We start from the raw sequence: 27,707 nt of genomic DNA on the forward strand, positions 1-27,707 counted from the left end.
CTCTTCTAGTTTAAAGCCGTTCCCCCTTGTCCTGTCGTTATCTGGTCGAGCAAAGAGTCGCCCTTCACCCTTTTTCCGAAGTCCCCCTTAAGTACCGAAGAGATTTTTGCACTTTTTTTTTCTTTTTATTTAACTTAAGAGATTTCACTTTCCCCCAGCGGGAAGAAAAACGGATCAAAACGCGGGCACGCAGGATCTGTTCCGACACCAAATGCACGCCATCACACCTCCAGCCCTCCCATTGCCCCGTCGGCTCCCCCAGACGGCCGCAGCCCCAACTTCGGCCGGGACCGAGGGGGGACGCGCCCGCAGCCCCGACGCTGCGCCCCTGGCGCTCGGAGCCGCCTCAAGATGGCGCTGCGGCGGGCGGCGCAGTGCACGCCGGGACATGTAGTCCGCAGCGGACACCGGCGCGGCTCCGCCTCGCAGCCGCCGGCCCCCGAGCGGCGGGGCTCGGCTCGGCTCGGAGGGGGTGTGGGGGTCCCGGGAAGGCGGAGCGGCCCGGGGGAGGGCCGGGGAGCCGGGGAGGAGGAGCCCGCCCGCCCGCCCGGCCCGCCCTATATAGGGCGCCGAGCGAGCAAGATGCTCACTGCCAGCAGCGGGGCCGCGGGCGGTCGGGGCGGGCGGCCGGAGCCGTGCTGGGGCTCGTTCCCCGGACTGGTGTGCGGGGCTGGGGCGGCGGGGCTGGGCTCCGTGCGGGGCGGCTCGTCCCGGCTGTGGGGGCTGATCGCGGCGGGCTCCGGCCGCCCGCCTGCCACCGGGGGTCAGCGGGGGCGGCCCCGGGTGTCGGAGCCGCGCGGCGGGGGCTCGGGGCCGGCAGCATGAACATCCTGCTGGAGCTCTTCGTGGTGACCTTCCGGGTGCTCTGGGCTTTCGTGCTGGCCGCCGCCAAGTGGCTGGTGCGGCCCAAGGAGAAGAGCGTGGCCGGGCAGGTGTGCCTCATTACCGGGGCGGGCAGCGGCCTGGGCCGCCTCTTCGCCCTCGAGTTCGCCCGGCGCCGGGCGCTGCTGGTGCTGTGGGACATCAACACGCAGAGCAACGAGGAGACGGCGGGCATGGTGCGCCACATCTACCGCGAGCTCGCCGAGGCCGCCAGCGCACCCAAAGGTAAGCGGGGGTCCCTCGCGATGCCCCCCCGGAGCTCACCTGTGCCCCTTTCCTTCCCTTTTCCTTCCCCTTCTCGGAGCCGCCGTGCCCGAGGGTCCCCCCGGGCATGGGGCAGCTCTCCCCGGCCGGGCAGCGTCCTGCGGCGGCTTTAAACCTGGCAGCGACAGTAAAGTGACGAGTTCTTCCCTGTGGCACCGCTGTGTGCAAGTTTAGCCCAATGGAAACCGGCTTGCGCTTTCCACTCAACTCTCAGTTTGCATGTTGGAACTCCAAGTAAGGCTCGTGTTGTTCTCTTGTCTGTGTTCCTTAGTAGATGGAGAAAAAGATGCGCTGCCCCATTGCAACTTGCAGGTTTACACGTACACCTGCGATGTGGGCAAGAGAGAAAACGTCTACTCGACAGCGGAAAGGGTCCGCAAAGAGGTTGGTGAGGTGTCCGTCCTGGTTAACAATGCCGGCGTGGTCTCTGGGCACCATCTCCTGGAGTGTCCTGATGAGCTTATCGAGAGGACCATGATGGTCAACTGTCACGCACACTTCTGGGTAACTATAAACTTGTTTATGCTGCCCTTTTTGTCACTTAGTTTTAGGAAATTAACTGTTGTTGCCTAACTCCTGTTGTCTTGGGTTTTGCACTTGCTCCCTTTAATCAGCAAGCTGGCTACTTTGCAGGTTTCTTATTCTTTAATTTAACTTTCTGTCTAACAGGAATGGTGGGTATTAAAATTATTAATAAATAGCTTTAAATCAACTACGTCCTCTTAGAATCTGGAGTTAAAAATCTCATGCCCTCTTATGCAGTCCTTGGCATGAAGTCTTTTGCAACTGTAACCTCTGAATCTGCTTAGAGGTTGTTACTGTTAATGAATGACTTCACTCCCCTCTTCCTGTAGCTTTATACTAACTAGTATGTTAGCGGCTTTAAAATGCTAAGCTCACAGTAGTGAACATTTCTGAAAAAAAAAATACATTTAAAAAAATCTGTTGGAAATCTTGCTTAAATTGCCTTGGAGGCAAACCCTTCCTTTTGAAGGCTGGAAGGAAAGGCAAAAGATCTCTCAAGAAATCAAGCCAAGAACACTCTTTCAGGAATCCTGCGTATTTGTCCTCATAGCTTTCTCCTGGGGCTGGCAGTTAAAGTAAGAAAAACCTTTAAAGTGGATTCTGAGGTGATACTGTCTTTGTAAGTAGTAGTTACTAATTAAGGAGAAGCTATCTGATCTCATTCTTCTCTTCTACTTAAGTCTTGTTTTCCTGTGTGTTTTATTTTTAAGCTCACTGTAGTGTGGAGTTACATAAATTGGTATGTCGAAGGAGGGCACGATACACACTTGGGTTAGCATTAACTGTCAGATTGAGCCCATTGTTAGTATTAGAACTGTTCTTTGGTACTTCAAATAAGGTTATGAAATACACTTGCATAACAATCAAAGGATTAAGCAATCTGAAATATACTTCAACTTGAGCTTTCTTTGTCTGTTCTTACCTTTTTGATAATAAAATTCTGTAAAATTCTTCATCTTCAAAACTTAGGACCTATCAAACCTGGGTTTCCAACGTGGAGGCTACATGCTGTTTCATAACCCTAAAGGAGCCCCCTTCAAATCTGTTCTGTGAAACACTTAGTGGCAGAGCAGTCTTTTTCCAATGTATTGTAAAGCTTGCTGAGAGAGTGCTTAAACTTCGATGTACATAAGATTGTGTTTAGAAACTCTTAAACCTTAAAGTATGTTTTAAGGCAATTTGGAAAGTGATGAAAATGCTCATAGGACTTCCTACAACAGCTAAAAGTTCTGCATGTTCCCCTTTATAAAAGTTAAACTGATGCTTAAGCAAACAGAGATGTACACTAGATTTAATGACTGTTATTGATGTGGTTTAAAAGCAGAATTGACAAAGATTCCAAGAACTCTAAATTATGACATCACCATGAATTAAAATATGGGAGGATCCTAAATTTTCCAGCTGTTCTTCCTTCAGGCCTAAGTCATACACTTATTTATAACATTGTTTCAGAGACCTTTATAAAGCACCCTGTGTGTTCTGTCTTTTTACAGTAATGTAAAACTAAACTTAGTCTAGGATCACTGATTGTTTTTCCATAAGTTTCGTTCATCTCCAAATGTTAGTGTAAAATGACTATTTTTTTAATCCAAAAAAGTATAGTTAAATCTGAACTGTGAAAATTGAGGTACTGGCATAAGCTTCTAAGGAGCAGTTAACACCCTTTATATTTACTTGAGGATCTGTTCATACGTATGCTTCCTGCAGATCCTGTGTCCTGCTTTGCTTTTTCCTTTTATTTTATTTTTTTGCTGCTGGCAGAGCTTTTTTCCTAGTCTTCCCCTTCCTGATCCCAGAACAGGTTGGCTTGACCAACAGTGGGTGGACTTCTATTAAAAAAAAATAATAATAAATTAATTCATAAGGTATCATCTGAATCAGCTGATTTGAAGCCAATTTTTTTTGATGCAAGCCAATGCTGACTTAAATAAAACAATGTGTCTAGATGTGTGAAGTCTTACGCAGCTAGACTTTTCTGTGTCAGCTAAACTGGTGGTCCAAAAGCAAAGAGAATGCTCTGGAGTATTATGTAGACTTTTAACTATTCTTGGAGGGCGTTTTATCCAAAAAGCTGTAAATGGATTTCATAAAGACAAGGATCTTCCACGTAACATTGCTCTGTATTTCAGTGTCTTTGCTTCCTGGGTCTTGTTTTTCTTCTCCTGTATAATACAGGATTTTTTTCCTCATACCTTGATCACTAATCAAGCCTCCATGTGCTTCTATATTACGAATGGCAAGTGAGACTACAGTATTGTCCGCTCTGAAATTAGGCTGGTTGCCTGCTCTCTGTGCAGAATGCAGGTGAACCACGCTTGCTCTGTGTTAACAGCTATGATCCAAAGGCTGCCCAACCTCTGTGGTAGGCAGCAAGATAAAAGTCTCGCTGGCCTGCTATTGGGACTCTGACTGGGCTGTGTACCGTATCACAAGCTGGCAGTAAGGAGAGCTTTAGCAGTATGCCACAGCCTAAACAGATGCTTTCCATTTTGCTGACATCCATGATTTGTATAAGCTTTCCTATGTGTGTTCTGTATAAACATGTCGCCACTGCATCATGTAGCAGTTTCCACAGCATAAAATCCATTGCAGTATTAAAAACCTGTTATTTCATGCTGTGATAACTCAAATGCTTCTGATATTGAAAACACAGGGACAAAATATTCTCGGTTTGAAACAAGCCAGTTCTGGTTTACTATAATTTGCAGATGCATAAAACTGTAGCTGTAATGTAACAGTATCTTTCCTGCCTGACTGTTGTGAGAATCGTAACTTACTTGGTTGCACTTGTCAATTACTAAAACTGAACTTCTGCAGACCGGGGAGTTCTCTTCCTATATATTGGGATCCAGATTTTAAAAAAATGTTAAGAATGTTAAGTTAGTGCAAGATTAAATTGTTGCTTAATGAATTCTAAGAAAAAAAAAAAACAGTTTTACAATAAAGCTTTAAGTGAAGTACCAACTTACTGTGTTCTAGATCACAGAACAGAAAAACTATTGTAGAAATTATTTCAGAACAGATTGAGATTTTGTACCTATTATTTTTCCTGAACATAAGGTTATAAAGCTACTGCTGAATAAGTAGACAGTAATATTATACATCAGCATAGTTCTTGAGAAGTTCTTCTAGAGTCAAAAGTTGAATAGGACTCATGCTGGAGAACTAGGGGCAAGGCAATGCAAGTCAGGCATCACAAAGTTCTGTGATATGAAGGTCCTTCTGTAGAGCAGATCTTTAGTATCCAGCTCTTAGAACAGTGGTATCACTTCTGTGCTTCTCTGTCATGTGAAGCCTCGAATTCTAAATGTGAAGCTCTCTTCCTAAATGAGTACTCTTCAACTTACCAAAAGGGGGAAGCAAAAGCATTTAGCTCTAGCTTTGTCATCTTTAAAAAAAAAAAAAAGGCATAGTGAAAGACTATGTCCCAGACTTGTGTACTGCTGCCTTACTCAGTGTTCATTCACTTACAAGCTACTCTATTTTTGAAGTTATGCCTATATATTTATCTTTTCAGGGATGTAACAAGTCTCTTTGGCAGTTTAACACTGATAACAGGAGGAGATAAATATTGAGTAAAAAGGGGAATATTGCTAGAGTAACTTAGATATTTTGGACTATGTAATACCCTGAATTTAAATGTACCTAGGAAAGAAAGTTAATGGAAGTTAAAGGGTTAACTAAATCAAATACATATTCATGCAACTACTGTAGTTGTCAGTCTAATTAGACTGAAAGACTTGCTAAAACTGTAGAAAAATAAGCAGCTTATTCTGTAAGTAGTGGTGTTCTAATCTCTTCAAGTTCCCTGGTCTTCAATAAAGCTCACTTATATGTGTAGTTTTTCTTTAGCTTAAATGTGGAAACGTTACACAGCGTGTGCATGCTGTCACTTCTACAGAAGAGACAATTAGATCAAGTTGTTATCTGAAACTATACCGGGACAAATCATTTGTAGACCATGGGCATAGCAGTTTGGTTTGTCTTCATTTCAACAATTCTAGTGTTTACGATCAAAGGTACACACAGTACTCTACTAACATGCCAGCTAGCTGTACTTAGCATTTTGGTTCGGATGAATTAGCTGCTTTAATTGTTTTAATTTCATTGTAAGATATCCAAAGAAGAGTACATTTACTTACCAAGTTTGAGTTCTTGACTTTTTTTCTTTCCAAAATAAGTTGGATCAAGTTCAAGCCAAACCGCGTGTGCGATCCAAAAAGTGTCATCAAAACTAACTTTTCCTTGCGAAATGATTCCAATTACATGCCACCAGTAAATTACACTAGACAGCACATGTGTTTCATATGATGTGGTAGCATGCTGGGTAACGAATATGAACCAAAAGCAGTTAGTCTTAGCTATGGAAACAGGGGTATTGGCCATCCTTACTTACAACTTGCAACTTCAGTATGGTTCTGTAATTCATATATTCTTAGGTTTATTTCTCAAGGAAATAGAGGAAACTTTTTATCAGTTGAGGAAAATACTGTTTTCCAGATTAATACTCTAGAAAACTCAATTTTCCATTCTTATGCAAGAGTGTACTTAAATTTTAGAAAATGGGTGGAAATATTTCTGAAGTTTCAGTGGGCTTGAGACTGGCTTGAAGCTTTCCTCATAGATTTCTTTTATGGACACACTCTGGGGAGACAAGCACAGTTGTCTACAACTATAACAGCAACAAAGAAAGCACATCCGATTAAGGCACCTAGGCTTTGGAAACCTAGGTATTGGCACCTAGGATTTGGAAAGGATTTTGCATCATTTCCAGAGTAGACACAAGTAAGGATAAAAATGAGTCTTCAGACAGTGGAGTCAACTGCAGCATCAGCAAGCATATTAAGCACATTGGGATGGATAGATAAGTGGGTCTTAAGTCATGCGGTGAAAAAACAACCCTTGGCTTGCCATCTGTGGGAATCATGTGAAGTCAAGTACAGACAATTGAAAATCCAGAGTGCTGTCAGCTGAACTGTAGCTGTTCCACAAATTACTGAAGTGTACTCCCTGAAGTCTACTGAGCCTATTCAGTCATGGCTTTACATTGTCTACAGTATCTTGATGGTAAATGAGTAGATGCACATCAAGGAGTCTCAACGAAACAGCTTACAGGGCTCTTGATTTTTTTTTTTATTACCAACACTTCTGTCATCCAATGCATCCAATACATTCCAATCATCCAATACACCTTTGAATGTATTACAAAATCAGCTTTCCTACAAATACATTCTGTGCTAGGCAGTCGTACTTGCATGGTAGAGAACACAGACCTCTGTTCAAACAGCAGTTGAATTCATGCATTTCTCTTCTCTGTAATGGTGTTAAGTGCCTGATGTTTGTCCCAGCTGGTTCACAAATCTGGCCGTCCGGCAGGTCTTCCTTAAGCTGCTTCAATTAAACCCGAGCTCTCGTGGTGGCTGCGCTCAGGCACACTTTGGAAATGAATTTGCTGCATCAGTTGAAAGGTGCATGGAACTTGGACTCAAACAACAGGAAATAAAGATTCTCACATTGCAACCTTTGGATTGTTTGTTGCCTGTAGGTGAGTGCCTGTGACGGTAGAATACAATGCAGTCAGCCAGTTACTTCCAGGTGCTTAACTGGCCAAAGGTTGTAGAGTTTACATGAAAGCAGTAATAGATTTCACAGAAAAGCCATGTGAAAGTCCCATTAAGTAAGGGGAGACTTGTTCTCAAGGGAATGTGCCAAGACTTCTCAAACAATTTGAGATGTATTCAAGTATTAGTAAATTATTAGTGGCTTGTGATTCTGCAGTCTTCTAAAATAAAGATGGAAGTGCAATATAGCTTGTCAGAGGTCAGGCACTTGGGATAATCTCACAGCTTGTCTCCTGTGACTTTTTCTGAGGGTTAGAGACTTGTTAGCAAAGCATATCAGTGCTTTCAGGATTGCTAATCTGCTCTGAAGAAACAGTCCTGGATGAGCAATCAGTGTGGTGATTAAATTCCTGCTTCTTACAGAATGAGTTAAGTCAGCTGAATAAGCAAAAACCTCTGCGCTGACTTTGATCTGATATTATACTGTTACATGTGAAGAGTTTGGGGAGGTGGGAAACCTTGAACGGAGCAGTAGTGTTTGCCACAACGGTGCCTAACCTAGCTAGAAGTGGAAAGGTGCCTCTCCACTGTCCCAAAGAAATACCCAGTATAAAAGATTATATATATGCCTTCCTTGTCCTGTAGAGATTAGGACAGCAATGGGGTGATCAGGTACGAAAGAGTTTAAAGTTCCAGAGTCCTCTATCTACAAAGAATGTCTTTAATTTTACAAAAAGCAGCTAATGTTAATGAGATCTTAGGACGTTATTACCTTGCTGTAATAGCCAAGTGACTATATCACACTTCTAGAATACAGATGTGTTTATGTGCTCAAATGTAGAGAAAAGCAATCTTAATTATGATGTGCCTAAGTGTCTTACTAACCCAGTCTTTTCATCATTGCCTCAGCCCTATTTTAAATGAACTGTGTGGGTTAGCAATCCTTTTTGGTAGTTCCAAGTGTCATCAGTTACCCTGACTAGACAGGTCGAGGAAAGATGAACGTTGTGTTTTCTAGCGCCATCCCTGCCATTTTTAGCACCGCACTTTTAAAATCTTCTCTACTTTTATCTTTATCAGCTGGAAAGTGTTACTGTTTCCCAATGCTTCTCATGCTTTGATTTCACTTCTGTATTTTTTGTTTTGTTTTGGTGGGTTTTTGTTTGTTTGTTTGTTTTGGGGACCCTGAAGGCGGGGGGGAGCCTTTGTTATGCCTCTGTAACACTAAATCTTTCTACAGTGCTCATTTACTTGATAAACCATGCTCCCCAGCCTTCAGGGTTTTCTGGCTATTCACACTAGTGGTAAAATTGCGTTATTGAGACCTGTCTGTCTTTTGTGAAAAATGGTAGAAGTATTTCTGCATAGGGAAGCTGGTGAATTACATACGTTGTTGTATGCTCATAGCTGTGGTCTTCTTAGCCTGCTCATTAAAGGAAAGAAAAAAAGTCTCTCAAAATATAGTTACGATGTGAGTGAGTGGGCATAGCCTGGTAGAATCTCTGTTCCTGAGGGTTTAGTTTGAAAGAAGATATGCCACAAATGGGGAAGAGATTTACATCGGTGCTTAAACTTCTGAATGAGCACTTTGTTCTTGTAAATAATTGTATTAGGATAATGATTTATATGCCAGTCAAATTAACACTTGACACAAGTGAGTTATCATGATTGGGAGGGGAGGGCGTTATAGGCCAAGGAATGCAGGAACAGCTGTGGAGCAGAGGTGACTGCCGTGGTGTGAGCCTTTTGAAATTCAAGTTTGTTTGGCTGTTGAATTCTGCACCTAAATGTGCCCTGGTCACTTCTGCCATCTGTTTGAACTTGTGTGACAGCTTCTCAAGCACTCCCTCACAGCATTAGTTTGTAAAAGCACTTGAGCATATGCTTGTAACTTGTCCAAAATTTGTGTTGATTTATGATGAAACTTCAAGGCAGCCTAGTGGTGGCAAGCTGACACATGGGACCATCCCTTAAATCTTCATCTTACCTTGCACTGGTTTTGGTATTCATCTGATCCTTGGGTAAGCCAGTTCAGCTCTCTAACCTGTCTAGAAGGTCCAGGGGAAAGCTATTTGTTTGCTTTGTCAAATTGATTAGTATTTCTATTTAGAGACTAGAATCACCTCATAAGAATTTCAGAGTTTCAGGAGCTGGTTTATGTTTGGGAAAGATGGGAAGGAACAGAATAAAATTGTGTGGCAGTGGACAGGATCTCTACAGCTGTCTAGTGAAGCCTCATTGTTAAAGAGATTTTTTAGAATGGGATTTACAGACTTACAATATTTAATTAGGCATAAATGTTTCCAAGCTATAGAAAATCTATCACTGTCATAAGTCTGAATGTTACAACTTAATTTCTAGACAGAGAGCAATATTTTAACCACTATTTAAAACCCTTAGATACACGTAGGTTAGTTTTCTGTTGTGCTAACAGCTCTAGCTTATTGCCTTGCACTGCTACCGTGATTGCTGTTGCGTACCATAGAAAGCTATGATCTACATAGGTCTACTGCACTGTTTGTATTCTCTGGAAATCAGTTGTGCTACTACTGTTTCGATGTGGGAAAACAGGCTGTAGCTGTGTTTCAGCATGTGGGAAATGAGCTTAGTTTCCAGGGAAAGGCAAAGAAAGGAAGTAAATCTATGCTTAGAAAGTGAGTGTCTACTCCCTTAGAAAGTGAGTAGTTTGCTGGTGCCTTGTTATAATGCCTGTACAAGTAGAATCTTTGAAAACTCTACTAGCCACTGTTTTGGTTACTGCATTAGCTGCAGTTTTTTGTCTTTTTAGCATCTGTTGGCTTATGAAGTGAAAATTTACCTGCTAAGTCTTTTTTTTTTTTTTTTTTTTTTTTTTCCCCAAATCCTTTCTAGGGGATAGTAGGGAGAAGTATTTCCACTCTTTGTATTTTAAAAAACTCCTAGCTCCATGTGTTTTAAAAATGTTACTTCTCATTTGATGAGTTACTTCACAGTAAGTTGGAGCCTTCTAGTAGGGTGTTACTGGTTCCTGAACAAACTTTAAAGCTAAATTTTCATTCCATTGTAAATGCTTCTTTATTTTTCTGTTGCCGATAGTAAGACTATTAAGTGAAAAGGGAAGCTCTCCTTCTAATCTTGTTCCTCTTATGAGGTATTGTTATGGCATAATCACTTTCCTTTTCATAAAGTAATTGATTTGAGACAATGACTTAGTTACCGCACTGGGAAGGATGAGTTAAGTGACTCAGCTTTCATCTGCATGTAGACTCTGCTTAGAGATAGCAGAACTGTGGAGGTACTGCCTTAAGGTGTCTGTAAAATTTGAGACATTTTTTTTTCCGTTTAGCCACTTCTTGAAACGCCTGTTACATAAATTGTAAAACACGAGTGATGACTTCATATTTTCCATAAGTAGTTCCGACAGTACTGTTCTCTAGTAATTCCTTGGAAACATGCAGACTAAAATACTAAGCTTTACTAAATATTCCAGAAGATGACTAAGCTTATGGCAAGCTGGAGAAAAATGTGTATTTGGAAGTTGGATTGTGTTCTTATTCACTGAACAGAATATTCTGAGCTCTTATCTAATAGTTGTTCTAAAATGAATTTATGTGGATTCTTCACTGACTCATAGAGGCATGTTTTCATTTTTTTTTTTTTGTCAAGATTATCAAATAGCTGGCAATAAATAACTTCTCTCCAAATGGTTGGACATTTGCTACAGACTTGTGCTAATGAAGGTGAGGGACTGACGTGTTTGTTACACTAATGTCAACATTGCTCTGAAACACCACAAATCCTTTGACTTGGCCATTTGTCAGTATATAAACAAAGTAGAATTTCTAGTCACTTCACTTCAACAGGACTTAAAACCAACTTCTGCGGGAAGGATCGGCCAACTGTTAACTTTTTATATCACTTGACGAGCAAACTCTAAAATAATTGCAAATTTGACGTTTGAATAAATGCAAATTAGGCCTTCTTTACTGACAGATCTGCCTGTGGAAGAATACGAGGTTGGAAGTGCTGCCTATTGAGGTTGTAACTTAAGTCCCTAAACTTTCAGGAGTGTACTTGGACTGTCACAGTGGTGTTGGAGGTCTGCATTAGTCTTGAGTATATGGAAAGCTCAAATGCTGACATGATCCAAGTAGAAGGATTAGCTTTCTTTAAACTGCATGTTACTTTGCAGTGACTGCTGCCAACTGTGTAGTACTTGCTTTAAATTGAATAGTAATTGTGGTTTGGTAGCTATGATAGTCTGAGGGTATAATGAGATAATGTTTGTAGAAAATAAACATCAGCTTGCCTAATAAGATATCTTTGGGCAGGAGGGAGGAGTTCAGCTTTAGAGCATGACTACTTTGTCTGAAAGCTTCTGTTCTCATGCTTGGTTATGCCTTAAATTTGTGCTGGCTAGAGAAGTCTGCTTGTATGCATTTGTTCCCAAGTCCCACTTCAGTCTAGGCTTGTATCATGCTTGTTTTGCAATATGAGGCAGACTAAACACATAGCTGAGCCTCCAACAGCCCACTTAGCTTGGTATCTAACCTACTACTAATCCTTCCCTGCCTTTAAATTTTAGTTTGACATTTGAAGTACACAACAAACACCATTGGCAACTTATGTTCTGCACTTCTGCACTGCTTAAGCAAATAGACTGTCTTTTCCCCTGTTCGTTGCTAGCTTTTGTGAATCTAATATGACTGTACTGTCAGAGCTCTGCAATGCCTCGCTGGACTCTCTCTTTCCATCTGAAAGGTCTTAAGAGCTAAGGGAAAGAGTAGAACAGGCACTATTTCAGACAGAGCAAGGTAATTTATTACAGTCAAAAACCTGTATTGGGCAGATACAAGAGAGAAGTGACAGAGGAATCAGCATCTTTTCCAAGCATCTTGTCTGAGATTTTTTGTTTATAAACTGCACTTATCGAAGAATGCAAAGTCTCTGATGGCTTGTGAGCTTTTTCATTTGCAAGAGGCAGAGAAATGGTCTGTTGAACAGGGAGCTGACTTAAGTGGAGAAGGTGCTCCATTATTCATAGCCACATGAAATCAAAGATTTACAAAAAGTGGAGGGAAGAGCCCTAAATATACGATAACTAATTTAAAAGATGGTATATACTGATGCATATATATGAAGTTATACAAGCTGTTATCTGCAAAGTGCAGATCAAAGTAGGTAAGTTTACATGCATGTATGGTAGTATATATAAAACCATGTCCATTAAAGGTAGCTAGATGCTTCCGCAAGAGTTATTGTTAACATATACTCATTAGAAGGATCAGACACTTTTCAGGACGGATCTGACTTCTGCGGGTGGAAATAATTTAAAAAGCTTGAAAATCTAAATCTACAATCTGTTTCCTCTCAGAAGGAGAGAACACAAGAAAGATCTCAGGAGCAAAAAGGTGGGGACTGCATACCAGTACCATAAATGCTCTAATTTCCATTTGCTGGTATAGAATTAACAAGGGCAGTTCAGTTTGAATGCCTGAACTTCTTCATGCCCAGAAAGCATATAAAGCAGTGGCCTCTCTAAACAGAAGTGAAATATTCTTAAGGAGAAATCAGGACCACTTTTAGCTGTGGTATATGTACCTACATCCCTGCCCTAAACTGTTGCTGTGGTGGTGAATGAAAAAAGTCTTTATGTTAAGCAACTGGGAGTTTGATTAGCACTAGATCACCATAAGCCTTAGGTAATTATACCTTTTCCATCTTGACTCTCAAGCAGAAAATTTCTGCAGCAGGAATTGTATTATTTAGGTAGCATGCTTGACTACTTACCTGCACTTCAGAGGAGGGGAAGAACAAAGCTGTTTGCTGCTCTTGTCCTAGTTGCACAATTTGGGGTAGGATCACAGGAAATGAAGGCCTTAAACGAAAGGGGAGGGGGAGACAATGTAGTGACATGGCAAGGCAATAGTACCAAAGGTTTCTGTTGCAATGTCCTTTCCTAACCACTTTTCATATTCCACTCTCTATAGACACAACCCTTTTTCAACTAAGCCCTGTTAACAAACTATACAAAAGACAATTTAGCCAGGCTAGGTTCAGTTGCCGTAGGCATGGTGTAATTAGTTCTGGTAGTAAAGAGTGGAAAACAATGATTAATGTTTGGGAGATAACTAGTGGTATTAGTTTCCTGTGCGCTTTTTTTTTTTTTTTTTTTTTTTTTTTTGAATAGCATTACTTATCTTATCTTTACTGTCTACGCATTGTAAACAGCTTTGTGGCACTAAGTTCTGATTAAGGAAACTACTTAATTCAGTTTCAGCTTTCTTCTGATACACTCAACATGAGTTTACTCAGTGTAAGAGGAACCACTACAATAACCGAAACATTCCCAGGAAAAAATGGTAGCTATTATTACTGAAAATTCAAGAAATTTTATAATTGGACCGTAAATACTACAAATGCTAAGCAATGTAGAAATGTAAATTTTGTCTGTAACATACTTTTTCTTTAGGAAATGGCATGACAGATGTAACCTACTTATAAACTTCAATAAATAAAGTTTAACCTACTTTTGTACAACTTTAATGCTTCTCAGCTGGCTAAGTATGTCTCTTGAGAAGCAGGGGATTTTGTGAGTATGGATCAACCATGAGGGAGGAGAGAACAGGAACGTTAATTACTGACATGAATTAATAATGAATTAAAAACGAAACAAGTGATTCAAGTAATAGCTTATGTTTTTACTAAGTGGAGACTCCATGTACTTCAAAGCAGTATTTCACGCAGAGTTGGAGAGAGGAAAAAAGATGCTTATTTCTCTGTAAATCAAATACAGTTTTAAATTAACTGGTGTTGCCTTTCATTGTGACTTAGTTCTTCGGGGTATTTACTTTATTTTGTTACCTTCACCTCTTAACCTGGATAGATCTTATCTGTAGTTTCAGTCTATCTGCAAATGTAGGGCATACGAAGTATTGGTGTGTGCGCGTGTGTGGCTTTGCTTCCTTGTTACTCGTCATCGTTATAGACTTCTGTTTAAGTCTATCTTGTTCTTTCATGAGCTTCTGGTTGCAAGGCAACTGGAACATTATTACTGTGCATGTATGTTAAGCATTAACTGCTGTAGCAGTTCAATATTAAAGGAATCCCCATGGCCCCAAAACAGTGGGTTTTTATGTGAAGGACAAGCAAAGCTTTAGTGAGAAATTGAAGGTTGTATTGCCTGCCAGGAGCTATGTAACTAAGGGACTCCTTTCAAAATGAAATATTGGAAGCTCTAGCTTTCTGTTTCGAACACAAGACCTGTTCAAGGCACACTTGAGGGCAATCCTTGAGTATTTTGTTTTCATGCTTTTAATACAGCTGTCTATGGAAGCTTGGCTTGCAGGAGTCATATGTACCTCTTGATCCTTTTTATTACAGAAGGATCTGGGTAGACCCATGAACAGTCCAGAGAAATGCATGGCTTTCTTTTTTTTAATTAATTACTTTATGAAAACTGCAAAATTCTGGCCTATTTTTTCCATTATAGCTTCTTGAGAATAGAAACTGAAGATCAAAAATAGTACTGATTTCCACGGCTCTTTAAATATTTACCTAGACAGTGACTAATTATCCTGAGGGGACCCAGACCTTCTTGAAAACAGCCAGTTGAGACATTTTTACGTCAAGGCACAATTTTGGTCCCTTACCTTTGAAAGGTCAACAGCAGTTGTAAACTTCTGTCTACCTTCTGTATTCAGCATGTTATTGACAGAGTCCTGTCCAGTGTGCTGTGCAGTCTCTCTAGAGTCTAACACAATACTTGGTATTTGAGTGTAGTCTTTGCACAGTTGCTAATCTCACCTTAAAGAGAGATTTTGGAGATGCTTCTATAATGGAATTTAAGAAGGTTCTGCAGATAATACGGAAAAAGTAACTGAGATGATAGTGCAAACGTCCAATTATTATGCTCAGTTCTCACTGGAACCAAATAAAAAAATTGAAAGGAAAATAAACAGTTAAATCCAGGCTTGTAATGGCATGCTTTGGTGTCTGCGAAGGCATTTTGGATATTATAACCTCTAGCATGATTAAATTCTCCGTTGAGAGCTGCACAGTTCTAGGGTATACTTTCAAGACCTCTTCTAAAAGTATTTGGCAGTGACTTTTGCTGTAATCCTGTAAATGAAGTTTCACCCAGTGTTTTTAAAGTGTATTTAAAGTGGTTATCTTCTGAAATAAGACGAGCTGTGTGGCTGTTGCTGAAAATAACTTTAGTATATTTACCAATAAGCTTGCCATGCTTTTTTTTTTTTTTTTTTTTTTTTTTTTTTCTGCCTTTCAGGCACCTCTTTCTTCTTTTTTTAACATGTAGGAGTGTATTAGTGCTATTCTACCCAGTTAGGAGAAACTGTCTTTAAGGGTTAGGCTGCACAGCCAGTATACAGAAGAGTTAAAGTGTTCTTTTGTCAAACTTTTGTGCCTTATTTCCCGGTTAGAAGCATGGAAAGGGAAGTCAAGGAGTGTGCAATCTCTGAATTTCGGTACGTGGTGGAGTGAGTGACTGTGCACTGTCCGATGTGGAAGCAGAAGAACCTGCAGTGTCCTTCTGTGATCCATGAGGAATGGGGAGATAGGGAAAGTGGATGTCCATGTGGGGTAGAGAGTAATGTGGAGTAGGATGTAACGTGCATTTTAGACAAAAACTGGAACAACATTTTCTTGTGACCAGCTCCCCTGTTTCATGATAATACTATCATGGCATTAGCCAACACGCATGGCAGCAGGCCGTTATGATTTCTGGTACCTTATTTCCAGGTTTAACCAGAGCTGTCTGGATGAGTCCTTGACTAATCACACCGATTTTGCCTCATGGGTCTGGCCGAAGAGTCTTAACATGAAGATAAAACAATGCAGTTACCCAAATGTTGCACCCTTTTATGTTTACGCATCTGGCTGTTCTGGCAGTCAGGAATAGCTTTGGCTTGGGGGGAAATGTCATATCTGTTATACCAGCATGCCACTCTTGTGGAATAACAGTGATGTAAAATCTCAGCTCTTTTGATCAACCCCTGAAAAACAACTGTGCTCCATCCACCCTACATGAAGGGTGGCCCCTTGGAAAATGAGCTATTCCTTTGGCATAAAGGAATTTCTGCTTTACAGTGAAGCAGCTTGTTCATGCCATCAAAATAGTTCTAAATGGCTGTTGGGCATTGACAAAAGGCAGAAAGTGTGAAAAAAAAAAGAACTATATTGAAAAATAGAAACTTAAAGGACCTTACGTGTTGGTACGTGCTTTATTTGTGTCTTTGATATAAAGACAAGTCTATTAACATGAGGCAGCATGTACTTTTCCACTTTGGTGTACGTTCTGCATTCAGAATTCATTGTCTTGAGCTGCATTACATCTAACATTGTTTTCTGTGGATGCTTGCTTTCTACTTGAAGAATAATTACTCCAAAATTTAATTAAAAAAATCACTTTCCCAAACACAGTGTTTCTTCATATTCTCATTTGCTGTGTTTAGACTAATTTGTCTTGACATTGCAGCTGTGCTGTTCTTTGTGTTGCACAATCTTTTGAGTTTTGTTTCATTAAGAATGGAACTGAAGAATTTGGGGAAGGGGAGGGAAGAAGTGCTAGACTGTTAGAAGTTAATTTGCCGTAAACCAAAATGTTGAGAACAGATTATGAAAGCTATGAAGTGACATGTAAACGCTTGTTCAGTTTCACACTTATGAGAAATAAGTCATTAAAGCTGTGTGCATATGAAATACATGTTTGGTTACAGCTACTGGGAACTGTTTGTTCTTACTGGTATATTCAGAGCTATGGAGGAAATGGCTCAGAAGGCTTGGAATTGGTCTTTAGGCTCCATAAAACTTAAAGATTAGACCTCCAAAAAAAAAAAGCTCTGCTCTCTGTTCAGAGCTGCTTCACATGTCCTGTCTATCCCACCTACCTGCTTTATCTAACCTGAAATGCAGGTTAGAAATAACATATTTGTACCATGCTTTTTTTTTTCTTCTTCTTTTTTTTTTTTTGGGGGGGGGGGAGGCTAAAGTGCTAATTTTGAATAAAGAGGATGCTCAAATTCAATTTCTTGATGTTAAACACTCATATCATTCCTGAATCTTCACAACACAATTCCTTTCATGTACTATATTCACTGGTTTCTCCTCAGTGTTAAAAAAGTGTGTGCAGTTTGTCATTAATGAAAGACCTAAGTACTGACTTTAAGTACTTAAATGTTTTAGTTAAATGTCTTCCTCTGCAGCTGTGAGAGGTAAAACCAAAATTAAGGGATCAAACCAGAAGGCAGATAGCTTGATTAAATCACTTGAGTCAATTTGAATTATTCCGGGGCCTGGTTCATGACCTCTAATGCCATGGACAATACCACATTTCTTGCTTGGCATCTTATAATACTTTTTTTTTTTTTTTTTTTTTTTTTTTTTTTTGGTGGAGGATTAGCACATCCATGCATCACCTCGGAAGACTAATGTGGGCCGTGCTACCTGTTCAGACAAACGCCAGATGGGAAGGCCACCCAGGAGGCATCTTGCCCCTGAACCAGTCGAACTCTTAACTAGTTTCTGAGCAGCACAGCAAGCACGCAGAAGACTCCAGGTCTGGTAGGCAGATGTAGCTGAAGCTGAAAGAAGCTAGTGACAAGAAACTAGGCTGGTCTGGTTTATGTAACAGGCAGAAAAACTGGGGACCAGAGTATGGAGGAAGCCGCTTTGATCAAGGAAGTGGGCTGTGCCAGAAGCTCAGTAAGAACACTGATTTATTTGGGGATTGCTTATACCACGAAAGAGAATAACTTCACTTTGGGATTGTTTTTCCCAGCCAGAGGAGGCTGGGAGGAGCAGTGGGCAAGCCTTTACTCTGAGACTGGAAATGTGTCCCCTGATAGGGTGTGTCTGCCTCTTACAGCGCTTGTTTTTAAGCACTGGCTCCCAGCTGTAGCAGATGGCTGGAGGATGGCAGCAACCGAGGTGACTTTCTCTGTCATCCATTTAGCTGAGACGTTGATAGTTGGCTGCTAAGTTTTGTCCATAAGATAGTTGCACTATCTTTTATAGACCACCTTAGCTTCAGGTTTTAATTGGATTAGCAGGATAATGTCCCATGACAAAGTACAGGGCCCTGCTCTGAATGGGCTGTTTCAGAACACAGAGGTCTCATGCGAAGATTTCCATGAATTGCCAATTGTCCTCAGAGCAGAGTGGCTGCGTTTTTTCCTTTGCAGCTGTAAAGGGCCTCTGAAGAGATGACTTGCATGAAGTGACCATAGTTATGTGGCTGGAAGTTATTCGGTGCTGAAGACATCACCCCAAAGGTCCTTAACAGAATTCATTCGTCATGTGCCAGTTTGCTCTTGACTAAAAATGGGTTACTTTAGTCACAACCTCTGAAAACTCAGGCTTTGTAATCATTGTGCTTTGAAGGAGCATCGCACAGTTAGGAGTATGCTTTTTGAGATTTACTGCTCTGCAGTTATTCTGATTATTTCCCATGTCTATGTGCATGCCTGTGTAAGTTCTGGTCATCTTTAGCCATAGGTAAGTACAGGCATTTATGGACACAGTTATAGTACAACATATTTCCCTCCCTCCAAAAAAAAAAAAAGAGGGGAGAAGGAAAAAAGGCAGCGTTATAGTGTAGATGATTGAAAAACAGCCCAAAGAAGCTTCATGCACGTTCCTGCTGTTTATCTTATGGAAGAAAACAACGATCTGTGCTTTGGAAGTGGTGGGAAAAAAAACTGTTACTGCTTCTTTTCCTTCTTTCTCCCCCCCCCCCCCACCTTCTAAAGATACAAACTCCAAGGCAAGTGGCCCTTCCTTTCTGTACTTACTGTGCTTTGCAGGCAGAGCTTCAGCCTGCATTATCAAGCTTTCTGGCAGTGCGGGGTGGCAATCAGTCATTCCAATGCGATGTGGACAGATAACTGAGACGTAAGTGGAAACTGCCGAGGGAGCTGACTAATGCTCTGGAGGGGAGTAAATTGTTAGCAGGACTGAGCTGGGAGCACGGCTCTCTAATGAGGATGGTGCAGAAGATCTGGGCCAACGTACGTTGGTTGGTGTCGGAGGGTGTAACGCAGGCTGCAGAGGAACAACATGCTGTAAAAGTTGAGCAAAGCAAAGTTTTGCCACTTTGCTCTTACCTTTTCAGACTGTGCTGCCCCAGGATGGCTAAGCTGTGTTGCCACGCAACCTGGGAAGAGAGGCTGAAACTTCATGTGCCTGGCACAGATTAGTTTAACAAGTGAACTAAATTCTTTTCTGAGGCTCTGTATAAGAGGTTTAATGATCCCTGCCACGAGGAAAGAAACAAATGCACGGCGGTTTGCTCTCAGATTATTTTTTACAATTAGCTTCATTATGCGGTTATGACAGAATCTAGGAGTTATATGAATCAACAGTAGAAAAGGCAAGGAGTCAGGACGTCTGTTAATCTTCTATCATCTGCCAGCTGTCCAGTGAAAACAGTCTTTTGTGTGGTGTTAGGAGGTCTGGATTAGTCATTTAACACCTGCAGGCAAAAACGTTGTACAAGAACATGTGAAAATCATTAGAGCAAAACTGTCCTGACGTCTGTGATTGGAAAATGCAGACAGCATAAGAATGGAATTAGATGGATTCAGCTGTAGCTTGCATGTCTTTTTAACAATGCAGCTGACACGATTCAGACCAACAATTAAGCAAGCAGCAAATACTTCAGGGGCATTTGCATGCTTTGGGGTTGGATCCAAATTAGATGGGAAGACCTGGTTTCTGGAAGGACGAAGCATTTATCATTCTGAGTGAGTTAGAATAATAGCTCTGCCACGAGAAGATTTATATATTAACTAGACACATTTGTGATTAACAAGCATTGTTTGAAGTTCTTTGGCAGTTTAAAAGTAATCTCGTGTAGTATATGCTGATAATCTACAAGCCAAAGTAAATCGTAACTAAACAGATCATTTTGCTACTTAATTGATTTCTAGCATCTATGTTGCTCTGTTTGATATATTAAAAAAGAAAGGATTGAGTCAGCTTCAGAAAACAGATGACAGCTAGGTATTCTAAGAAAGGTGATCTTCTAGCAACTGCCTTCAATTTATCACTTAAAACTTAATTTTTTAAAGGTGTTAGCTCTGATTTGGTTGTTTAAACAAAAACAAACTTTGAGATAATCAAAGCATAAAGATTGGTGGTTAAAATCGTTCATAATTTCATCTTGACACTTGATTTTGTTTTATCTTTGAAACCCTTTTAAAATATGGAATTAATAATAGAAGCGAACATCTAGTTTTAGTTAGAGCAATGCTTATGGATACTAATAAAGATGGAAAACGGTTTAAACTACTAGATCTTTAGTGTATTTTATATGGAAAAGGTAACATCAGCAAAACTTCCATCTCCAGTACTTCTTTATTGTAAAATGTAAGTACTTCTTTATTGTACAAGTTGGTAAGTGGATAAAACCAACCATATCTAACTGATAAAACATGCTGTCAATAATTAGAACTGCTAATTGGCACTGATCTTAACATAGATGTACTGGATGGCATAATTAAACAGTTTGCATTCCTTTTTCTGTCTTTAGAAAAATGTGACTTCCATTTTAGGGGAAAATTATCTTTTTCTGATAACTAGTCTCTTGCAGAAAAATAAACATGTGTGAGCCCAATTGATCCTTTACCCTTAGGATTTCTGGAGATACAGTCCTTGCTGTCTGAATTCACAAACATGCTGTAGATACTCTGTTGGCATTTTTGAAAAAATGAGAAGTTCAAAACCTGCACAGTGATCTTCTAAATTCGTGATAACAAACAGAGATAAAAGTTTTGAACGCCTGTAGTTCATATATATGAATATAGTATGTTCATGGTGTTTCTTTGTTTTGTTTTTACTTCGTAGACAACTAAAGCATTCCTTCCCAAGATGCTGGAAATGAATCATGGGCACATCGTGACAGTTGCAAGTTCCTTGGGATTGTTCAGTACTGCTGGAGTGGAGGTTCGTTAGACTATCTATTTATTTATTTATTTTGGCATTAGCAGCAGCAAATACAGTCAGATGCTCACCATCACCAAACAGCTCCCTGTGCATGGGATCCACAGGTCTCAATGGAAGCCTAGGACAGCTAAGGAGTTCAGAATGCTGGATGATCTTTGAATAACCTGGTGATTTTTAGTAATCTGAAAGGTGTCCACCTACCTATTCCTGCCAAGAAGTTTAGTGCTAAGCCCTATGCCAAAGGCAAGGATTTTCAAAAGTAATGTTTCTTGTTTCCTGTTTCTGTGAGGAAATGTCTTCCTGCCTTCCTTCCAGAATATATGGTTCACCTGCTTCACTAGGCTCCAAGTTATGTGTTAGGTCATCTAGTTGCTGGCAGCCATTTGAGGACACCAGTTTCTGTGACTTGTTTGGTACATAAAACTAGGTAAGGATTAGAGCATAGTAGCTTGCATTTGGGCTCATTAACACAAATGCAAATGGGAACAAAAAGTATTCACTTGGTGAAAACAAGTTAATGAGTTTAATGGAATGACAGTCATACTACCCCATAAGATGTAGGCTTCTTTGCGCATGGCTTAGGCTCAATCCAGGATCTTAACCTGAAGTGTTTCTTAACAGAAATGAATTAAGCTGGTGTAAGTAAAAGCTTTTTTTAGAGTATTTGTTGTCTTGAGAATTCTTGAGAGAATTTCCTAGACTGTGGGTGTGACGACCAGCAGAGGTGGACACATCCAGCTGAAAATTAAATGTCACTGCTGTCTCTGCAGTTATTTTTCAGTTTTTATTATTTTTATGAGATAAGCAAGCTATATAATTTTCTGAGAATTAAACATATGATACACTCAAATCTCCATTATACCTCCCGTTAAAACTAACATAAAAAATAAAACATTTTAGATTTCTACACCTATGCCCTGCCAAATATCCAAGCTTCTTCAAATCTGACCCTAGGTAGTATTAAGTTTCTTAGTCCTTTGTTCCAACATTTAATATTAAGCAAACTGGTAATCAGAGCAACTTGCCATATGAGCCTGCCTGATTCAAAGACTTGAATCCCAGGTAATCTCCTCCTACATTCAGCTTTTCTGCTTTCATAGTTCTGTGCTAATTGCCTTAAAAGTGAAGTGATAAATGAGTTTATGTTATGCTATATTCAGTGGGTGTCTTTTGTTGTTGCTTTGTAAATCTGTGAAGAATCACATCAAATATGTTTTGGCTTTAAACACGATTCATATCTGTCCTTTTTAAGTTGCCTTTTTTTGCCTCAATCATTGCCAACACAGGATTATTGTGCCAGCAAATTTGGAGCTGTAGGTTTTCACGAGTCTTTGAGCCATGAATTGAAGGCTGCCGAAAAGGACGGAATCAAAACAACTTTAGTCTGCCCTTATCTTGTTGATACAGGAATGTTCAGGGGGTGCAGGATCAGGTGAGTGTAAAATTTTTCTGCCCTGTGTATGTAGTGTTCCAAAATATACTTGAAGCTTGGAGGTAATTTAACTTTGTTACCATAAAAATATTAAAATAAATATTATGTCTGCTTTAAGATATGTTAATGGGATCTGTAATCCCAACTCCAGAAAAGGACTTTCTGAATTCAGTGAATTTCTTTTCTCCTGTTGTTCTTAGACAGCACAAGTTTTGCCTTTTGGCAAGTTGTGGCAACTGAATAGTGAACACAAAAATTGAAGCCTTTGACATTGTTGAGGCATTCCAAAAGAAAGTGGGTTAATGGACTTCTCTGAGGTTGGCAGTCCTTTACATATCTTCTTAATCAATCTTAATCAAACATTTCAGAAAAGAAATCGAGCCTTTCCTTCCACCCTTGAAGCCAGAATACTGTGTAAAGCAGGCTATGAGAGCTATCCTTACAGACCAGCCGATGATTTGCACACCTCGCCTCATGTATATGGTCACCTTCATGAAAAGGTAATATCTGAAATGCCAGTTAGTTGGTAATACAAGCAACAGAATGCTAGTGGAATATGTGAGCATGTCCACTTTATAGATGTAAACACCCTCCTACCCACACAAGGGCCATAGGTGCTGTTTTGTCACAATTCCTGTCTCTTTCTCGGCTTGCGCAAGTGTAGGTTGCTTTCATGGAAAGCTCCATAAAACGGAGACCCTATGTATTATTTATTATGCATCCTGGCTTTGCCCTTCTGGTATCTTCCATCCTCCCTAGATTTCCTTTTCTCTTCAACTGACCTTTCTTCCATTTTGTGGACTCCTCTTTAGGAATGGGGAATGAGGAAGCTTACAGTAAAGGATCCTGTAGCTGTCTGCAGGACCAGTATGCAGGAGGCCCTGCCTGCAGATCCCCTAGGACTTGCATTGATATGGTATACAAGCTGCAAATTTGCACATTCAGAATCAATTTGCAGAGCTGTAGGAAAGGATAATTAATGGAATTATCTCCTTTGTCCTAACACAGTACAGGTTTTGGATGGGAACTCTGCTTAATCTGTAACTAGGCTTCCATTTCAATGATTCAGGGTAATACAGGAGTTGGCTCAATTCCACTGATTCAACATAACTTACTAGTTCATAGAGAACAGTTTCACAGCTGCACAGATTTTTCTGTTTTGTTTTTGTTTGTTGTTGTTGTTGTTGTTTTAAATCTGTAGTGTGTAGGAGGAACCTTTAAAATATAATGCTGTCTTACTGTCCTTCTGCAAGGGATGGTTGAAACTGAGAGTCTTGGTGATTTTTATTCTACTTACAAAGCAGTTGTTCTCCTCTGCTTTAAGTCCCTCCTGGTGGACAGGATCACCAAAGACTAGAGACCTCGACTGCTTACCTCTTTCCTGAAAGAGAGTATGTATGTGTCTCTTCTGTCAGTGAATTGAGATCACTATTACTGTCTTTAAGAGCTAGCTTCATCCAGATGCTCAGAGGGTGCTTCAGTGCTACAAGCAGTGCCTCCTGCAGCAGCAGTGACATCAAAGGCCCTTTGGGTTGTCTTGCATTCAACACTTTAGCTTCCAACAGGAAGATCAAAGATCCTGCATAATCCATGCCCCAGGCAGCAGCACTTAGATCAAAGTCCCTCCAGTGGCTACTGCACAAGCAGTATTACTGCCAGCGAAGACACCTGTACCAGTGACATCTACTTCAGTGCTTCAGTGATTCTTTCTCCTAATGCCTAGATTCTATGTATTGCTTTCCATTGCATGAGTGTCACTTTGTTTCCAGGGGCTGAGGAAAGCCCATTGTAGTCCTTCACTAGAGCTCCTGACTTACCACCCTTGAAATAAAAGAAATATTTTGTGGATGCAGGAAAGAGGGAGGGTCCATAGCCAGGTGTTCATCATGTACTCTTGGAATTTTATCTGATGGGGGCAAAAAGGAAATTGCTTTCTTTGCTTCAGACCTCTTTTTGAGGATGGATGATTGAGTTTAGAACATGTAAAACTTGTTAGCCATCTGATGACCAAAGAATTGCATTAACTAATACTAATCCCAAAGTAAAGAGTTTCGTAAATGTCTGACTTCTGTTGATGCTGTTTTGAGCAGAAACTTTGGCTTTAGTAGGCTTTCTGCAGTGCAGTTTCCCCCACCTCTTTAAAACAAGCTTGTAAAGAAGCAGCAGAACATCCAGTCTAAGCTGGAGGCATGTGAATAAGTAGCTTCTTCCTCCTTTCTGCCTGCCTGTATGGCTCAGACTTTCTAGAATTTCAATTTTCTCAGTAAGTATTCCTGGCAAATAAAAATCCGCTAAGTCTCTTAGGAAGCCCCCACAATAACTATTATATTGCTTTTAAGAAGACCAAGTACATGGAGGCTTTGCTTTATACTGTCTTCTAACAACTTTATAATTTCTCTTTTGCAGTATTCTGCCCTTTGAAGCAGTTGTATGCATGTATCGGTTTTTGGGAGCAGACAAGTGTATGTACCCTTTCATTGCTCAAAGGAAACAGGCTACAAACAACAATGAAGCAAAAAATGGAATTTAACACTGGTTTGGATGGACTAAGATTTATAGGTGAATATGATAATGTTACATAAATAAATTGTGAAGCACACTTGCATCTATGAGATGCAAATGTCAACATCTTACTGTGGCATTCTCTTGGGTCCTAAACCTGTGTATTGAACTCTAAAAACTTTTTTTTTTTTTAAATATACTGTAAATAAAACTGACTAGAGTACTTGGAAAATGTGATAGGTAAAGTGAATTTACAATGTAGCTGCCACCATTGTCCTTTAGAATATCACTGTATGTACAGTAAGCTAGTCATACTACTACTTGTAGGGATGCACTGTGTGATATCTCTTCCTCAGCCTGCCAAGGTTTATAAGAGCTGTCTACAACTAGAAGATGCAATGTTTCAGAAGCTGTTCATTTTTCCCTATGGTATTTGGGAAGGGAGGGAAATCTTGAGATTTAAGCTACTACTTATGACCTTTTAGCAAATTCAAGGATGGTTTCTTGGTTTCTGAATGCATCTCTTCCTACATTGTCCCAAGCTCTCTAAAGGACACATGGCCAAATTGTGGTGTAATTCTCTTTTGTAGCAATTGTGTGTGTTCTATTTAAACAAAGATAAAAATACATTTTTAAATCTCTGCCGATTCCAAGGCAAGTGAATGTCTCAGAAATACTCTGAGCAAACCTGTATTGGGCATCTGGTTTTCTAGGAGTTCAGTCAGTGATTTCAACTGACTTTTTTCAAGTTGCTTGATTTGAAATGTGCTCTGTTCTGTTTCACTCTGCATATGTCAGAATCCAACCTGTTGTTACAGACTATACGTTTCTTTTCTTCCTACTTATTCATACTTCCGACAGAGTTTTCCCACCCCCTGAGGAAGCTGTTGTATTAAGTTTCTGTAACTGGACTTGTGCCTAAAAGACAAAGCAACTCAGCTGAGATACAAACTGTTTATGTAACTGCTGGTCATATGCCAACTATTAGCAAAGGAAGAATAGAATACGCCTGATGCAACTTTACATGTGGAGTATAGAAGGGTGTAAAGATTTTTTTGAGTTGTACTCACATTGTAGAACAGCAAATGACATTTTTACAGTATTTTTTGTAAAGCGAACAATTTTGTGCCTTGAATTTGGTAATCTGTATTAGTGAAGCATTGTAAAAGTGAACTTCTACCTCTGTATCTTAATGTATACCATCCACTTGTAAACTACTATTGGACAATTTGTGATTACTTTTTTAGAATGTCTTGTTAAATAGTGACCAATGCCTGTGGTTATTAAAGTGAGCCACCTTTTCCTTAAAGCAGTGATTGGAATGCTTCCTTGAAAGACTATTTCAAACTACTGTTGCCTGCTCCAGCTCTTTAGTATCAACACAGTTCACATATTTATTGCTCAATTCCTGTATCCGCTTTGTCAACTACATGGTTTACAGTCTAATCTCATAAGTTGATCAATAAGCACTGTGAAATAAGGCTTTAGGAGCTGACAGTTTTCTATCATTTCTAAACTCATCAACAAAGTAGCTGGTCAAAGAGCTTCTGAAGAGTACCCATTTTGGTTTTCTATAGAGTTTCACTTAGATCTACATAAAAATAGTCTGGTGTGGATGCAGTTTTAATGCCTCAAAAAGTAAATGTAGTTTCAGTACAACTACAATTATTACTGTGTATATATAACATGCAAAATAAAAAAAAAAAAAAAATCCAATATCTATATGGAGAATAGTGTTGTTAACTGAGCCTGTTTAGAGAATAGTCCAAAGTAGAAGAAACTGTTTACATTAGCCCTTATTCCAAATTCCGTGCTCTTTTGAAAAAGACTCTTAATTTGACCCTGGGGAAGTCATTAACTTCATGTTCTTATAGCAAAGTCACTAAGAGCAAGTACAGCAAATTTCATTCCATTACACAGCATCATTTTAATGCACTTTTTTTCCCTCTAAGATGTCTTAATCTATATTGCTGTCTCAGGCTAAGAAGCAGCTTTTCTAGTTGACATACTGATACCCAAGACACTTACTAGCCTGATGGAAATGGAGAAATGAAAAGCTGACCAGTAATATCAAGTTTCTGTAAAGCAACATGACATTTTATGACGGTAATAGACTGACTTAAAAAGCAAATTTTAGGGCTTGTAAGGCTCTATTTTAATTAGCAATTATGTTTCTGTAAATTCAATACCATTCCTGAACATATGGTTCATCTCTCTTCTTGAAATGTTTGACTGGAGCCCTCTGTGACCATGTTTCTAAAAGGGTTCAGAGCCTTAACTTTGAATTTCCTATTCAAAAGTCAATTAGACACATATAGAGAAAGGAGGTAAGAGATGCCTTGTAGATATGGTAAGGACTAAGTACTTTTCAGGAGGTTATCTGAGACTAATCTTATATCTTGGAGACAGCTACGACTACAAACTTAACAAAATGGATGATACGTCTTGCAGAATGTTAGACTGAGCTTAAATTCAACTCAAGCCTCAAAAGAAACAAATTCAAAATGTTACTTCTTCCTGAAATGGAGAAGCTGATTTAGAAACAGTCCTGGATTTCTGACAACTCTAGCCACGCCTTAAAAGAAATAGCAATAAGAACG

At 40.0% G+C, this 27,707-nt stretch overlaps 1 protein-coding gene across 2 annotated transcripts; it reads left to right on the forward strand.

Annotated features, from left to right (window-relative positions):
* The first annotated feature begins 534 nt into the window (after positions 1-534).
* Positions 535-26,416, forward strand: RDH10 (retinol dehydrogenase 10). 2 transcript variants are annotated; one of them, XM_035318416.1, is made up of 7 exons: positions 535-733; positions 768-1,107; positions 1,421-1,650; positions 21,075-21,173; positions 22,460-22,605; positions 22,974-23,105; positions 25,012-26,416. In XM_035318416.1, exons 2-7 carry the CDS (start codon positions 822-824, stop codon positions 25,133-25,135), a joined length of 1,017 nt encoding a protein of 338 aa, XP_035174307.1. In that variant the 5' UTR covers positions 535-733; positions 768-821; the 3' UTR covers positions 25,136-26,416. The 2 variants fall into 2 exon arrangements, with proteins under 2 accessions (XP_035174307.1, XP_035174306.1); XM_035318415.1 differs by having other exon boundaries at positions 538-733; positions 1,418-1,650.
* Positions 26,417-27,707: the final 1,291 nt, after the last annotated feature.

This window comes from Oxyura jamaicensis, chromosome 2, assembly GCF_011077185.1.
Source record: "Oxyura jamaicensis isolate SHBP4307 breed ruddy duck chromosome 2, BPBGC_Ojam_1.0, whole genome shotgun sequence".
Classification (NCBI taxonomy): Eukaryota; Metazoa; Chordata; class Aves; order Anseriformes; family Anatidae; genus Oxyura; species Oxyura jamaicensis.